The 14,775-nt window shown below is 43.7% G+C and overlaps 1 protein-coding gene across 1 annotated transcript; it reads left to right on the top strand.

Annotated features, from left to right (window-relative positions):
* Positions 1-12,421: 12,421 nt before the first annotated feature.
* Positions 12,422-14,522, top strand: LOC4330903 (growth-regulating factor 1-like). Its single transcript, NM_001416958.1, has 3 exons — positions 12,422-12,842; positions 12,939-13,901; positions 14,017-14,522. Exons 1-3 carry the CDS (start codon positions 12,620-12,622, stop codon positions 14,022-14,024), a joined length of 1,194 nt encoding a protein of 397 aa, NP_001403887.1. The 5' UTR covers positions 12,422-12,619; the 3' UTR covers positions 14,025-14,522.
* Positions 14,523-14,775: the final 253 nt, after the last annotated feature.

Here is a 14,775-nt window from a genome sequence, read left to right as displayed (position 1 = left end):
GAGGCCTTCGTCAGTCAGCAGTCACCACCTCCTTAGTTCCCTTCTCCTGGTGTGGAGGTGGAGCCCCATCTATCTGTTCCCCTCACTGCTGCAGAAAAGAGAAAACAAAAACGAGCTGCATTGGAGACCTCCCTCTTAAAATGTAGTAGTACTACTCTACTAGTAGTAAGGGGGTGTTTGGGACTTTAGCCCCTCTCTCAAAACACCCCCTAAGCATCTCAAATACTAGGTTTAAGGAGTTTTTGAGATAGTAAAAGTAAATAAGAGATGGGTTGAGGGGAAAATAGTGTAAAACTTAAATGAGAGATGATTATAATTAGATGAAATATAGACTGATGATAAAGTTGTTCTAGGATAAATTTTGTATGTTTATTAAAAGCGGCATAGTCAAAAGCCCTATCATTATGGGATAGAGGTAGTACTATTTCCGTCCAAAATATTTTAACCTGAGTAAGAATGTGACACAATATAGTAAAATAAATCTAAATGAATATCCTCTATTCAAATTCATTGTACTAAATTATATCACATCCTCATCTAGATTGGAAGAATTATATCTTAAGATAGGGGGAGGAGTACTGATTACTCCTACGATTGTCTGGTAGAAGAAAAACTCTTAGTTCTACTACTTTCTTCGTCCCATAATAATTTTATTTGTAGTTTCTTTTATTTGTCCCAAAATAAGTTAGTTTTAAGGTAATCATTGCATCGAAGTTTATGAAAAATTGTAATATTTTTATTGGGAGTAGATAAAGTGCTGAATAGTTGTATTGGGATTTAATAAAATAGATGTATTCTTTAATCCTTTTTATTTTGTATTGTTACATGTGGGATGAGTGAAAAGTAAAATTATTTTGGAAGAGAGGAGGTAACCTTCCGGTGAATCCCAGTTAGTAAGAGCATGATAAGAAAAGAAAAGCAAAGCCAAAACAGAGCCCAATAATTCTCTCTTATCTCTGATGGGTCAAGCACATCATCATAAGGAAGAGAGTCGATACTCCAGGACTACTAGTAGTTGCTGCTCCTCTGAGTGTGCTGTCTGGTAGCCATTGATCATTGAGCCAGTGGGTTGGCTTATCTGAGCCCCAATTGCTGGCCCACATGGCAGGCAGGCCCATGGGCCCATTGTGTTGGTGTCAGTGGGCATGCCTCCCTTTCTCCCTACTTTGACCAATCAAGTACCGTTGGGGGTGCAACTGCGTTTCATGTCTGTACTGTAATTATTGTGTGTGTGCGCCTCTGCAGGGATGGAAGAAAGCTCGCGTATCTCTCTGCTCATGTGCGTCTTTTGTTTTGCAAAAACAGCACCTTTTCGGCGTCATTTCCTTTTGATCATTATGCCTAAGTAAGAGAATAATTCTCTATCATTGATGCAAATGGTAAAGCTATAATTTAATTTACTTCTGCCTATGCTGAAAGTTTGCTTTCTTTTTTTGCATATGCATAGGAAGTGAAGTGAAACATTACAGAATCTCAGATGGAAGTGAAGTGTTTCAAATGGAGATGATGAAAAGTTTAGCCTAGACGTCTAGGGCGACATGGCCGCCACATCTGGATGCAGAGAATGCCCATGCTGGTGTTTGTTCGTTTGGCCACTGCCAAGATTTGGTCCTCTTTTTTGTTACAGGAAAAAGAAACAGCATTCTCACCATCGAGCCTATGAGCCCTGAGCCATCACATCGGTGTCGGGGAGGGGAAAAATACTAGTCGTACCACTACTACTGTACGGGAGTAAAACTTGTTGCGTCTTTCACCTGGAGGAACAGTTTAAAATATGCACAAAATCAGAGAGAAACCTGAAAAGCCAGAGGTATACAGTACTGTACGTATTCCCTTCTGCGGTTCTGCCTGCAGTTTGCTGCTTTCTGCCTTTTCTTTATCACGCAGATGCTGCTAATCTCACAAGACAATATGTAAACCCATTGTGCTGGTAGCATATCATATGGCAGTATCCAGCATATGACAATTAAAACCTTGCTAGTTCAGGTTCAAGCCATTCTGGGAAGTTTCCCCAGCAAAACACATGCCTCCTCGTAAATGCACTGGTGATGCCCGGGTTGAGAAAGCGATCGATTCATTCATTCATTCATTCATTCACACGCTCTGCCTCTGCATGGAAATGAAATGAAACCACCCAACCAACCAGCAGTTTACATGGAAGAGTTGAATGATGGTCGTCTCTGGTTAGGTTTTTCACATGGAACAAAATGGCATGCATATACATATCAACAGTGGCGAAAAGCCTGCAGCGCGTGAGAGAGTACACTGGGTATGTTTAGTTCACGTTAAAATTGAAAGTTTAGCTGAAATTAGAACGATGTGAAGAAAGAGTTAGAAGTTTATGTGTGGAGGAAAGTTTCAATGTGATAGAAAAGTTGAACATTTAAAGAATAAGTTTGGAGCTAAGGGTTTGTTTACTTTGATGAAAAAAAAAACCTTACTAAATTTTGGCATGATTTCTTATATGCTCTAAAATTTGATAGTAAACTAAATATAGCCACTTTTTGATAACTTTACCAAAATTTGATAAGGTTAAAAATAACATTAAAGTAAACATGCCCTAATTAAACTTGGCCATTCTCCTGCAACGCGGCAAGCTGCGCCTCTCGCGTCGGCTCGTCATCTTTACGTCTCCCACCCCTTTCACTCTCTCACCATCACCAACACCTGGTTGGTAGCTGCATGCCGCGCAGTACGCACATACTCCTACCACTCAATCTTCTCGCTGTCTTCTTTTACGTTTGCGACTCGCTTTTGGTCAGCCTTGCTGCCTTTGAATCGAACGGACGAAACACACACATGTGTGCACAGTGGTGTGCGTCGTCGCAGGGGCAGGGCAGGGCAGGGGCGGTGTGGGAGAGAGGCTTCTTTGTTTATGAGTTTCCGTAAAGCTGGCGGTCAGAGACAGCAGCAACAAAAGGCAGAAGAGCACAGCAGCCACGCTGCAGACTTCACAGATGGGTGCTGTCCCCCATTCCCCTCCTCACCCTACCACACCCTAACCTAAGCTACCTGTAGCCCTAGAGAGAGAAACATTACAGTACAGTACTCATACTCTCTCTCTAGCTCTAGAGAGAGAAACCACCGTGCGATTAGGAGATCAGCAGTATCCTTCTTTCATTCCTTAGAGCAGTTACATTAGCAGACTATTACTACCTCCGTTCTAAAATATAACAACTTTTAGCTATAAAATTTAGACACATAGATTTTGTTTGGATCCTTCGGGCTATTAAATAGCACTCCGGGATCTTGCTATTTAGGAGTATTAAACGTAGATTACTGACATAATCAATTCCATAACCCCTAGGCTATTTTGCGAGACGAATCTAACGAGGTATATTAATCTATGATTAGCGGATGATTACTGTAGCATCACTGTAGCAAATCATGAATAAATATACCTCGTTAGATTCGTCTCACAAAATAGCCTAGGGGTTATGGAATATGATTTATCAGTAATCTACGTTTAATACTCCTAAATAGCAAGATCCCGGAGTGCTATTTAATAGCCCGAAGCATCCAAACAGGGCCATAGTTATCTAGATTCATAGCTAAAAATGCTTATATTTTGGAACGGAGGGACTAGAGACTATTACTACCTCCGTCCCAAAATATAATAACTTTTGCTTATAAGCATATTTTAACGAGATAAAAGTTAAGAGAGAAAAGTAGCAAGCTATAGATCTGTAGCCAGCTGCAACACGGACTACATGACGCAATATGTGTATGATATGTGAGACCATATATTAATAGCATAGTGTTAACAACCGAATTTGGTAACATCAGCATCAGGAAAGAAGATTAGATCGAAGCAAAATCGAAGGCGGAGATCGAGTTCGAAAACAAAGCAGGAATCGGCTGGAGTCCAAATCGGCTACGATTAGGATCGGCTGGGTCTGAGTCAGACTAGGTAAGCCGATAGAGCCGATTCCGGCAACGCAGCTTGATGTATGATATCGGGTAGGATTGAGGTGCTTCAAGGTGATTGCTGCATATGGATAGAGTCCTCAGAAGTCAATTATATCTATTAATTAGGATGTTTTATGTAATCTCCTTAGAGATACGATTGAGCAAAAGTCTGGAGCAAAGACTTATGTTATCTTAGAGTTTGTTAGAGATAGTAGTCGTGTCCGTTATGGACATATCTTGTAATTCTCGGGTATAAATAGACCCGAGCCCTATGTAACTTTTAACACATACGTTCAATACAATCTCGGCGCATCGCCACCCTTTTGTTTTAGTTTTATTTCGACGAGTTCTTACTTTTGGGTTGAGCTGCATCGTTTTCGATCTTCAACAAAGAGGTAAAACTTGTTATGACGACTTGTGTTCTCGGGATTAGTGCTGCCATCTTTACGATGCTCTGACCTCGTTTATGTAATTCGTCAAGTTATCATATATCTTACAATACCGCTATCTAATCTATAATCGGCTAACATCTGTCTGTAGAGGGCAGCCGACTAGGTTAGATATCGATGTTGACTTAGATTATATAAGGTATCTACCACTCTATGAAACTTCCAATGGCTTGATTGTCTAGATATTGCCCTTCTTTTCATACTTATAGCTCCATCAGTTGAGTTTGATCTTATAAGTCGTGATTAGAATCTCAATCTCTAGCCTGCCTTCTGGTTGCCGATTAGGGTAGCATCAGAGTTTCAGCCGATCTTATCTGATTTAACTATATTTGCTCTATATGCTTCATTGACATGTTAAATCTGCCCTTTATGTCAAGATATTGCCGTATCTAAGTATATTAGGCATTTGTTTGATATATTATACCTATTTTAATATCCTGATATAGAGTAGTATCGGAGTATTAGCCGATACATGCTAGATCTGTCTGATTGGCTATGCTACAAACATATATAGCTCTGTTATTAATATATATTTCGATCTAGGTGATTTATACTGTCTCGGCATGGTGACCGATCTATCCCAATCACTTGATTTAAGTATATATCGATATAAGAACTATATATTGGAAATATCTACAGCCGATCGAATAGATTTAATTCTTTACTGTCTATTTACAACTGCCGATCGATTCACATATGACATCGGCTCAAAGATAAATGATATGTCATCGGCACCTAGCCGATCGGCTATCATTTATAGATTTAACCGCGGTTTCTTTGCCTTTATTTCTTATTGATTACACGATCAAATCATGTCACACCCAAATCTGGCACCGCCGTACAACGGCACCTGATAGGAGCATGTCGTAGGAAAAACGGCGCGAACCGCTTCCTACGAAACCGCGATCACAGTACCAGTCCAGCGCTGGTACCCACGGTGACAAATATGAATCATTGCAATCCTTAAAAATAAAAAGAAGACTTATTTACCTTAACTTAGGTTGTAGCTCAGAATAGCCTAAGAATACAACCGACGACGCGCACGAGGAAACACCAACAACAACAGCAGCAGCGGAACCAACGGTCTAACACCCAACACCACAGGCGACGGCTGGAAACCAGGACGAAACCCTATTCTTCACTTCACTTCATCTTCAACTTCACGACGAAGGAACTATATATATTTATATAGAGCAAGGGTGAGTACTTTCGTACTCAGCAAATCACGGGAATTTAGGTGTTTGATGCAAGCTTGGAAGAGAGGCAAGGTTGTTTTGCAAATCTTTTGTTTGAAGTCCATTTTGAAACCACTAAGTGATTTATTTCTTTCTAAGTTTGGGCCGAAAAGTGACTTGCGTCTCGATTCGACTTTAAGAGATGTTTTTCAACAACTCAATTTGTAATGTACCGACCTCCCGGGTCAGATCATTACTTCTCGGCTCACAGAGCCATTTCACTTGATTAAGCGGCTCCTAGAGCCTTATTCATGTTCTCGAACTCCCAGAGTCCAGCTGCCCAACAACACAACGATCCGCTTCCACTCGGGAAGCCAAGTCTATGATGCCCGCAGACATCCTGAATCACACAGATTCGTTTCTTGACCACTCAGGTCATCCATCTGCCACATAGGCTGATTCTAGTAACGATTCCCAATCCACAACAATTTTTCACAAAGCACAGGCAAACAAATCTACGCTACAGGAAACACCTCGCATCCGCCCATGACCGTGGGCACGGCTGTTCGAACAGTTTAATAACCTCTGCAGAGGGGGTACACTTTACCCACACGGCATTACTAACCCGGATCACCCAGCCCGTTCAGAACGGCCACGTATGGAGACCTTGAGGCTTTCATGACAAGGCAATTCGAAAGCCGACACAGGTTTACCATATGCCAACGAGAGGGGTCCCAGACCAACACCCGGTTAGGTCCCAGACCATACTATGCCAGGAAGCCCGAGGGTTCTCCCCGATACCACCCCGTTGAATCCACATGTCTCTTGGCATCATGGCTCCCCTGATTAGCTACCGGGGTCGGCTTGACCCGGTCTTGGCCGAGCTGCCCCTTTCTCTCGGGCCGCGCCCTAGCCGCCCGAGGGAAGTCTGTTTCCCCTCCCTCTTTCTTTTCTTTTCAAAAGGGTTTAATTAAATCCTTTTTCCTTTAGAACAAAAATCCAATAATCTTAGAAATTCAATATCTTCTCAACCGTATGTCCGTTTGACTCCGTTCAACTTCCAAAACTCCTCAAATCTCGATATCTATTTAATGGCACGTTTAGAGGTCAATAATAGGGCTTTATTTTTGCCGTTTGTTGAGCTGTCCCGTTTCGCGTGTAGTTTCGGAGCCCGAAGACCCGTAGTGCGAGGATTTCGAGGATCAAGCTCAAGATTTCGAGCAAGGCAAGTCACCTTTGATCATCTTGCACCTATAATTTAAATCTAAGTATTTCTTTTCCGCAAATATTGCATGAATAAGTTTAACACAAGTATTTCGGCCGCGGCTTGCGAGATAGCTTGCCGGCCACAATCCTAATTGCTGCAATTACCCTCCTTGAATTATTGAACACTTAGATCTCCTTTGTCGACTGTTGTGCTTCGATGCATGGGCCTTCGGGCTCGAGCATCGGAACACTTCCCTTGAAATTTAAAATATCCAACGATGGGTAAAACTTGGGGTTTTATAAAAGACTTGGAAAAACCCGACACCTGGGTAGGTGCTTGCGAACTAAATAAATTTCCAAAATCGTAGATCGGGGAATGTACCGGGAGTACGGTTTCCCGCTCTTGCACTTAAGGACCGTTTTCTTTGGAATTTCATCCAAACATAAGGCAAATGTGACCACATAGGTGGAATGGGACGCCCCTGGCTGAGTAATTAGCTAATCAGGGGAGCCATGATGCCAAGAGACATGTGGATTCAACGGGGTGGTGCCGGGGAGAACCCTCGGGCTTCCTGGCACAGTATGGTCTGGGACCTAACCTGATGTCGGTATAGGACCCCTCTCGTTGGCATATGGTGAACCTGTGTCGGCTTTCGAAATGCCTTGTCATGAAAGTCTCAAGGTCTCCAGACGTTGCCGTTCTACACGGGCTGGGTGATCCGGGTTAGTAATATCGTGTGGGTAAAGTGTATCCCCTCTGCAGAGGTTATTAAACTGTTCGAACAGCCGTGCCCACTGTCATGGGCAGATGTGAGGTGATTCCTAGCGTAGTTTTGTTTGACTACTGCTGGTGAAATTACTGTTGTGGAATGGGTTCGATGTTTGAAAAATCTGCGGCTGATGGGATCAGCCAGGCCCGGGTGGCCGTTTGAAAGCTGTTGGACGGGTGCCAACCTTGAATCAATTCAAAAACTGATACATTGCACATACTCCGACCGGACGAGACACACTGTCTCATCCGTGTCGTTTGAGAAGCACTCACTTAGTTGTTTCAAAAAGGAGTTTAAATAAAACCAATTGCAAAAACAACAGCCTTTCTTTTGAAGCCTGCATTAAACACTTAATTCCCATGGCTTGCTGAGTACTCCTGTACTCACCCTTGCTCTATGTAAATAATCCCCCCCAAGTTGCTGAAGAGGATGATGTGGATCCTGCTGATGAGGAGTTCTTCCAGGAGCAAGTCGGCTACGATGAGTTTTAGGGTTTCGGCCTAGTTCCCAAGTCGCGCCTGTGATGAATGGTCCAAGTCTTGGCTTCCGCTTTCCCTTTTGTAATGCAGTTGTGACCTCGGGATCTGTCCACAGCCCAACTTGACTGTACTCCTACTCTATAATAAAGAGACCTCTGTTGCTATGATATTCTGTCTTCCTGTGATACCAGCACTGTTTCCTGAGACTGGTATCGATTAACAGGTTAATTTGGAGCGTCACAGGCTAGTTCCGTTCGGGGCTAGTTCGGGGCGTGACAAATCAACTGGCACGCTAGTACACCCAAAGGCGAGCTTTGGACCTGCACTGGAGTTAAGCAAATCTCCCAGGCCTCGTGTTTTCTGTCACTACATAGTAAGCAACTATTGTATAAATTAACCATTAGATTGGCTATAGATAAATTGGAGCTAGTAGTGGGCTATACTATTAAGCTTTCTCAGATATTATAAGCCAACTATAAATACATATTGAGGAGATAAAAGAAGAGAGAGAGTAGCAGCGGGCTACAGATCTGTAACCAGCTGCAGTACGGAATCTAAAACACAACATGTGTATAATAGGGACCATATATTAATAGTGTAGTATATGTGATATGTTTATAGATAACTATCGTATAAATTGATTATTAAAGTGATCGTAAATGATTTAAAGCAATTAGTTAATTAGTTAGCTACACCACTAGTACATTAAACTTGCTCTAATACTAGTAGTAGTGCAACTAGGACTGTAGTAGGAGTATGTAATCATGATGTTGTACTTGCTATCCTGATTAGGAGTTGTGACTGACGCATTCATAGGACGAGACAGTATGATTAAACGGAACAATGACTGTTCACTTCTAATGACACATTAATTCGACCAAAAGGGTGTGCATGCTCTCACCTGGAGTGGTAGTAGTACAGCGAAGAGGGATCCTGATTTTTTATACGGTGGGTATCGCCCAACTGGTGACCAACAGTACATATTTCTGGTGTACTCTACACAAAGAAATTGCACAGTTTTTTTTCTGAGTATATATATATATATATATATATATATAGAGAGAGAGAGAGAGAGAGATGAGTGTGAGGTGGGTGTGGGGTGGGTGGCTGCAGGCTATCTGCGTGGGGTGTCAGAGTCTGCCTGTCTCCCTCTCACTGCTGCTGCCATCTGCAACCTGCACCGTTGCAGTCAATAATAATAATAAACAATAACATTCAAGTGGGGCCTCTCGCTACTGCGCATGGTGGCACCGTGGCAGCATCCACCCGCAGGGCTCCTCTGACACCGACCAGCATTGCCCATTAACTATAGAAACCCATAGTGCCTTCTACTGCTACATGCACCAACTACCATTCGACGCCCGAAAGATTTTACTACTACCCTAGAAATACTGTTCTTGCGGTAATATTCAGAAGAAAGCCCCCAAAAAATAATAATATAACTTATCTGAAAACTAAATTGTGCTCAAAATTATTTGAAATGTATAAAAATAAACCACAAACATCAGCGCTAAGCCTGGTAATGTCAAAGTCCAAAAACACCATATATTTTGACACCACCATGTTGTCGTTGCGTCCTAAACGAGTTGTTCACCGAGACTAGGCCAGAAGTTTAAGATATCAACGAGGCTGTGGTGGCGCTACGTTTTATCCTCCGTCACCATTTTGTGCTAGGTGAGTTGTCCGCAATATTAGCTAGGAATTTCGAAGCTTGACGAGACCACACCAACACTGTATTTGATAGAGCTCGATGAGGGATAGCAATGGCAAGCTCTAGGTGTATCGTCCTTGCAAGGTTCCTTTGCACTAACCACTTATCAGGTGGATGAGTAGTTCTATGCTAAGATCATGGTTTATTTTTTATATCAATGTCTGATGTGGTTCATCGTTGAAACTAAATTTTTCCACAAAGATCGAACCGTCAAAAATTTGGATAGAAGAACAAGCTATACGCCATGCAAAGGGCCTTATTGTTTGGCTTTTTTCATAGTAAGCCAAAACGGCTTATTAGAGAATAAAAATAATTTGTAGATAAAAGTTTTATATATGTGTTCTCGGTGATTTAAAAGCCAATGCCGTAAAAGAAACTACGTTAAAAATATCTCAAAATCAATGTCAAAATTAAGTTTAAAAATTCAAATTTTGTTTTTTTTTCTTTAGTTGAATAGGCTATCCGATGGGAGCCAAAGTTTCCCGGTGACAGTCTAGACTATAGAGACGACGACCAAAGCGCTTACGACTACAGTAAATACGGCATCAAGCGGCGGTGGCCAGTTGCTCGCGTCGTCGCCGGGGAGAGGGGAGACGCGAGGAACCTGTGGAGTTTTTGCGGGTGAGATTCCTACGGCTGCGCGCGCCCACGAGGGGGGCGCACAGCAGATTCTGCAGCGCACTCTCTGCTCTGCCTCTGCATCTTGACTGAATGACCTATCTTCTGTACCCGGGACATAAATTATCGGAGTTAAATATCCGGAAACTATTCAAACAGGCCATCGTTCGCACGCCTACGTTTTTCTTTTAAGAAAAAAAAAATATGTCCTCTGCTTCGCTCACACGCACGTACTACTACGTGGGCTGCTTGGTTGCAAGCATCCTTTTATGACAAATCTGTACTGTGCGGTAGGGTTATTTTCCATTCTTCCTACTCCTACGGTTTGTTCTTGACATTTTTTTTCACAAAGAAAAGGACGGAAGGAGTATAAAGCATGTCGCTTGTCCAAGCAAAAGAACAGTAGCCAGTGGCAAACAAAGCCCTGTTTAATTCACCCCAAACTTCCCCCAACTCCTAACTTTCTATCACATCACATCACATTTAAAACTTTCCTACACACACGTAAACTCCCAACTTTTTTTCCAAACTACCAACTTTCCCCAAACTTCTCCCCAATTTCAGAAACTAAATACAACCATAGTACCACTGGACAAACGAGTCCTGAGAATGAAAGTGATTGACTAAAAACTATTATGGCCGAGTTTAGTTTCAAAGTTTTCTTCAAACTTCCAACTTTTTCATCACATCAAAACTTTTCTACACACAAACTTTCAACTTTTCCGTCACATTGTTACAATTTCAACTAAGGCTGTGTTTAGTTCACACCAAAATTAGAAGTTTGGTTGAAATATGAACAATGTGATGGAAAAGTTGGAAGTTCGTGTGTAGGAAAGTTTTGATATGATGGAAAAGTCAAAAGTTTGAACAATTATTTTCGAACTAAACACGGAGTAAACTTCCAATTTTATCATGAACTAAACACACCCTATGTGTAAATGTCTCACTGTTAATGAGAAGTGAAAGATCTATAAATTTCTATCCGGCCTAGAAACAGTTGAAGTAATAACATCACTACCTTAACTAAAGATGTTGGGTTTTTTTTTAAAAAAAAACACATTATAAACGTACACCCACCTGTAAACATATACACTCACTTTGCATATTCGGTTATATTCCGACAATATAAATGGCAAAACTTGAAAGGTGCCATGCATAGGGAAAAAAACTGTCATGCTAAACAGGAAAATACATACTTGGTGTCAACTACTTCGTGGGTTATTATATTTTGACGAACGCATTAGTGTTAATTCACACTATAATATATTTGTTGAAATACTTTTCACTAAAAACACCCTAATCGCTGAAGCGGTAAAAAAAGATTAGATCTTATTTGGACTATAGGGCTCGTATAATATGTTTGATATGTCATTTTAAAGTTTAATTAATTAGATAATTACCTTCTAGTTTACAAATGTCTAGAACTTCAATAACATATCTGGTTCATATGATGTCACAATAAAATGCCAGTCCGAGTGATTTTCTTTCTAACCGTCGTCTAAGCCGTACATACGTAAAATACTCCATTTGTTTCTAAATATTTGACACCGTTGACTTTTTAGCACATATTTGACCGTTTGTCTTTTTCAAAAACTTTTGTGAAATATGTAAAACTATATGTATACATATAAGTATATTTAACAATAAATCAAATGATAGAAAAAGAATTAATAATTACTTAAATTTTTTAAATAATACTAATGGTTAAACGTATTTAAAAAAATCGATGGCGTCAAATATTTAGAAACGGAGGGAGTATATATAAGTTAGACTCATGATAATCCAACTCTATACGTTAATATTGCAATTTTAAAAGGTAAAATATACTTTTTATGCAGGACTAATTGACTGTATTGAAAGATAGTTGATGCATTTACGTAGTAGTACAGTAACGTTTTATAGAATTCACATTCGTTTAATTAAAACCCACCGTTTATTAATTAGAAAATGTATTAATAAATGGCCGAAACCTGATATTTTTGGCAGGCAGGAGCGCATTTCGCAGTATTACCCTCGGGTTTTCTTCTGGATCCGGAAACAGCCTCCGGCTCGCAAGTCTTAAATGCGCACGGACGTCGCTTCCCACCCTCACCCCACCCTTCCCCGCCCATTACAAAACCCCAGCCACCGAGAGCTCTCCCGCTCCACTCGCCGCACACCACCACCCTCACCCCTCCCCCCATCCGCGTGATCTCCCGAGCAGCTAGAGCGCGCGCCCGCGGCGCCTGTACTGCGAGACCGCTTCGCTCGCTTCCGGTCGGTGAAGAGGCGGTCGGTCGCAGCTGAAGTAGTTGTTGCAGAGATGATGATGATGAGCGGTCGCCCGAGCGGCGGCGCCGGCGGAGGTCGGTACCCGTTCACGGCGTCGCAGTGGCAGGAGCTGGAGCACCAGGCGCTCATCTACAAGTACATGGCGTCCGGGACTCCCATCCCCTCCGACCTCATCCTCCCCCTCCGCCGCAGCTTCCTCCTCGACTCCGCCCTCGCCACCTCCCCTTCCCTCGCCTTCCCTCCCCAACCTTCACGTACGTTACACACATCCTCCTCCACGTACGTACGTACGCGTTGTTGCCGATGCTAACAAAGTCCATATTGTGATTGGTGTTTTCTTTGGAATGCAGTGGGGTGGGGTTGCTTTGGCATGGGGTTTGGGCGGAAGGCGGAGGACCCGGAGCCAGGGCGATGCCGGCGTACGGACGGCAAGAAGTGGCGGTGCTCCAAGGAGGCGTACCCGGACTCCAAGTACTGCGAGAAGCACATGCACCGTGGCAAGAACCGTTCAAGAAAGCCTGTGGAAATGTCCTTGGCCACGCCGCCGCCGCCGTCCTCCTCCGCCACCTCCGCCGCGTCGAACACCTCCGCCGGCGTCGCCCCCACCACCACCACCACCTCCTCCCCGGCGCCCTCCTACAGCCGCCCGGCGCCGCACGACGCGGCGCCGTACCAGGCGCTCTACGGCGGGCCCTACGCCGCGGCCACCGCGCGCACCCCCGCCGCCGCGGCGTACCACGCGCAGGTGAGCCCGTTCCACCTCCAGCTCGACACCACCCACCCGCACCCGCCGCCGTCCTACTACTCCATGGACCACAAGGAGTACGCGTACGGGCACGCCACCAAGGAGGTGCACGGCGAGCACGCCTTCTTCTCCGATGGCACCGAGAGGGAGCACCACCACGCCGCCGCCGGGCACGGCCAGTGGCAGTTCAAGCAGCTCGGCATGGAGCCCAAGCAGAGCACCACGCCTCTCTTCCCGGGCGCCGGCTACGGCCACACCGCGGCGTCGCCGTACGCCATTGATCTTTCAAAAGAGGACGACGATGAGAAAGAGAGGCGGCAACAGCAGCAGCAGCAGCAGCAGCAGCACTGCTTCCTCCTGGGCGCCGACCTCCGTCTGGAGAAGCCGGCGGGCCACGACCACGCGGCGGCGGCGCAGAAACCTCTCCGCCACTTCTTCGACGAGTGGCCGCATGAGAAGAACAGCAAGGGCTCCTGGATGGGGCTCGAAGGCGAGACGCAGCTGTCCATGTCCATCCCCATGGCCGCCAACGACCTCCCGATCACCACCACCTCCCGCTACCACAATGGTGCGTAGAGTACTAACCTTCGTCTCCACTGATCAGAACCGTTTCTTGATTCTTATGGCGAGCCGTGCTGACGATGATCCAACTTGCTTCCTGTTTGGTCTTGTGCAATCTGCAGATGATTAATCTCTTGAAGAAGCCAAGAAGTGATCAACACGCGGAAGAAATCAACAGCTTCTTTCACGGCGTGCGAGCTGCATGCTGATGCTCCAGGATCGATCGATCGATCATTGCATCTCCAAACTAATCACGCTTCGATCTTTCAGGACTTCATCAATGACAGGCCGAAACCTCCTACGAGTTCTCTGATGATATTCTTATTTTTTTCCCACTTCTTTTCGTTGAGCTTTTTGTAATGTTGCTTCGAGTGTTACTCCTACATTTTCTCCGAAATGGCCTCAGAATGATGCGGTCGGGCTGATTAATTAGGTTAGACTCTTCCTGAACCAACTAGGAATAGATTTTCTGCCTGGTTCCTGTCAGTCCTTGTAATATCTGCAGCAGCTTGTGAGACAAGCGTGTTCGCTTTTGTGAACGCCCTTTTTCTTCTTTCCGATTCCTCTGCCTGTGATAGTACTCGCTCCGAAAAAAAAAAAAAAAGCAAACCGTGGATTCTTGGGTCAACGTGTCCGTTTTATATTGTCCGTTTTATATGAAATTTTTTTATAATTAAAATTTCTATTGTTGTTAGATGATAAAACATGATTAATATGTGACTTATTTTTTTTATATATTTTTTTTAAATAAGACGGACGGTCGACACGGTTTTTTTTTTTTTTAAGAAGGAGGGAGTAAGTCACATCTCTGGATTCTGCTGAAAAGCTCACTAGCGCCATCCTGCTTCAGAGAATACTTTATGCTTTCTGACAAGTCGGTG

Source organism: Oryza sativa, chromosome 2, assembly GCF_034140825.1.
Source record: "Oryza sativa Japonica Group chromosome 2, ASM3414082v1".
Taxonomy (NCBI): Eukaryota; Viridiplantae; Streptophyta; class Magnoliopsida; order Poales; family Poaceae; genus Oryza; species Oryza sativa.
Note: the sequence above shows the minus strand (reverse complement) of the source record. Positions and strands in the feature narration are given on the sequence as shown.

Excerpts from the sequence above, each read along its gene's own strand:
- LOC4330903 (NM_001416958.1), top strand. The coding sequence starts at position 12,620 with ATGATGATGATGAGCGGTCGCCCGAGCGGCGGCGCCGGCGGAGGTCGG. Across the intron at positions 12,843-12,938 it reads CTTCCCTCCCCAACCTTCAC|TGGGGTGGGGTTGCTTTGGC; the intron begins GTACGTTACACA and ends TTTGGAATGCAG.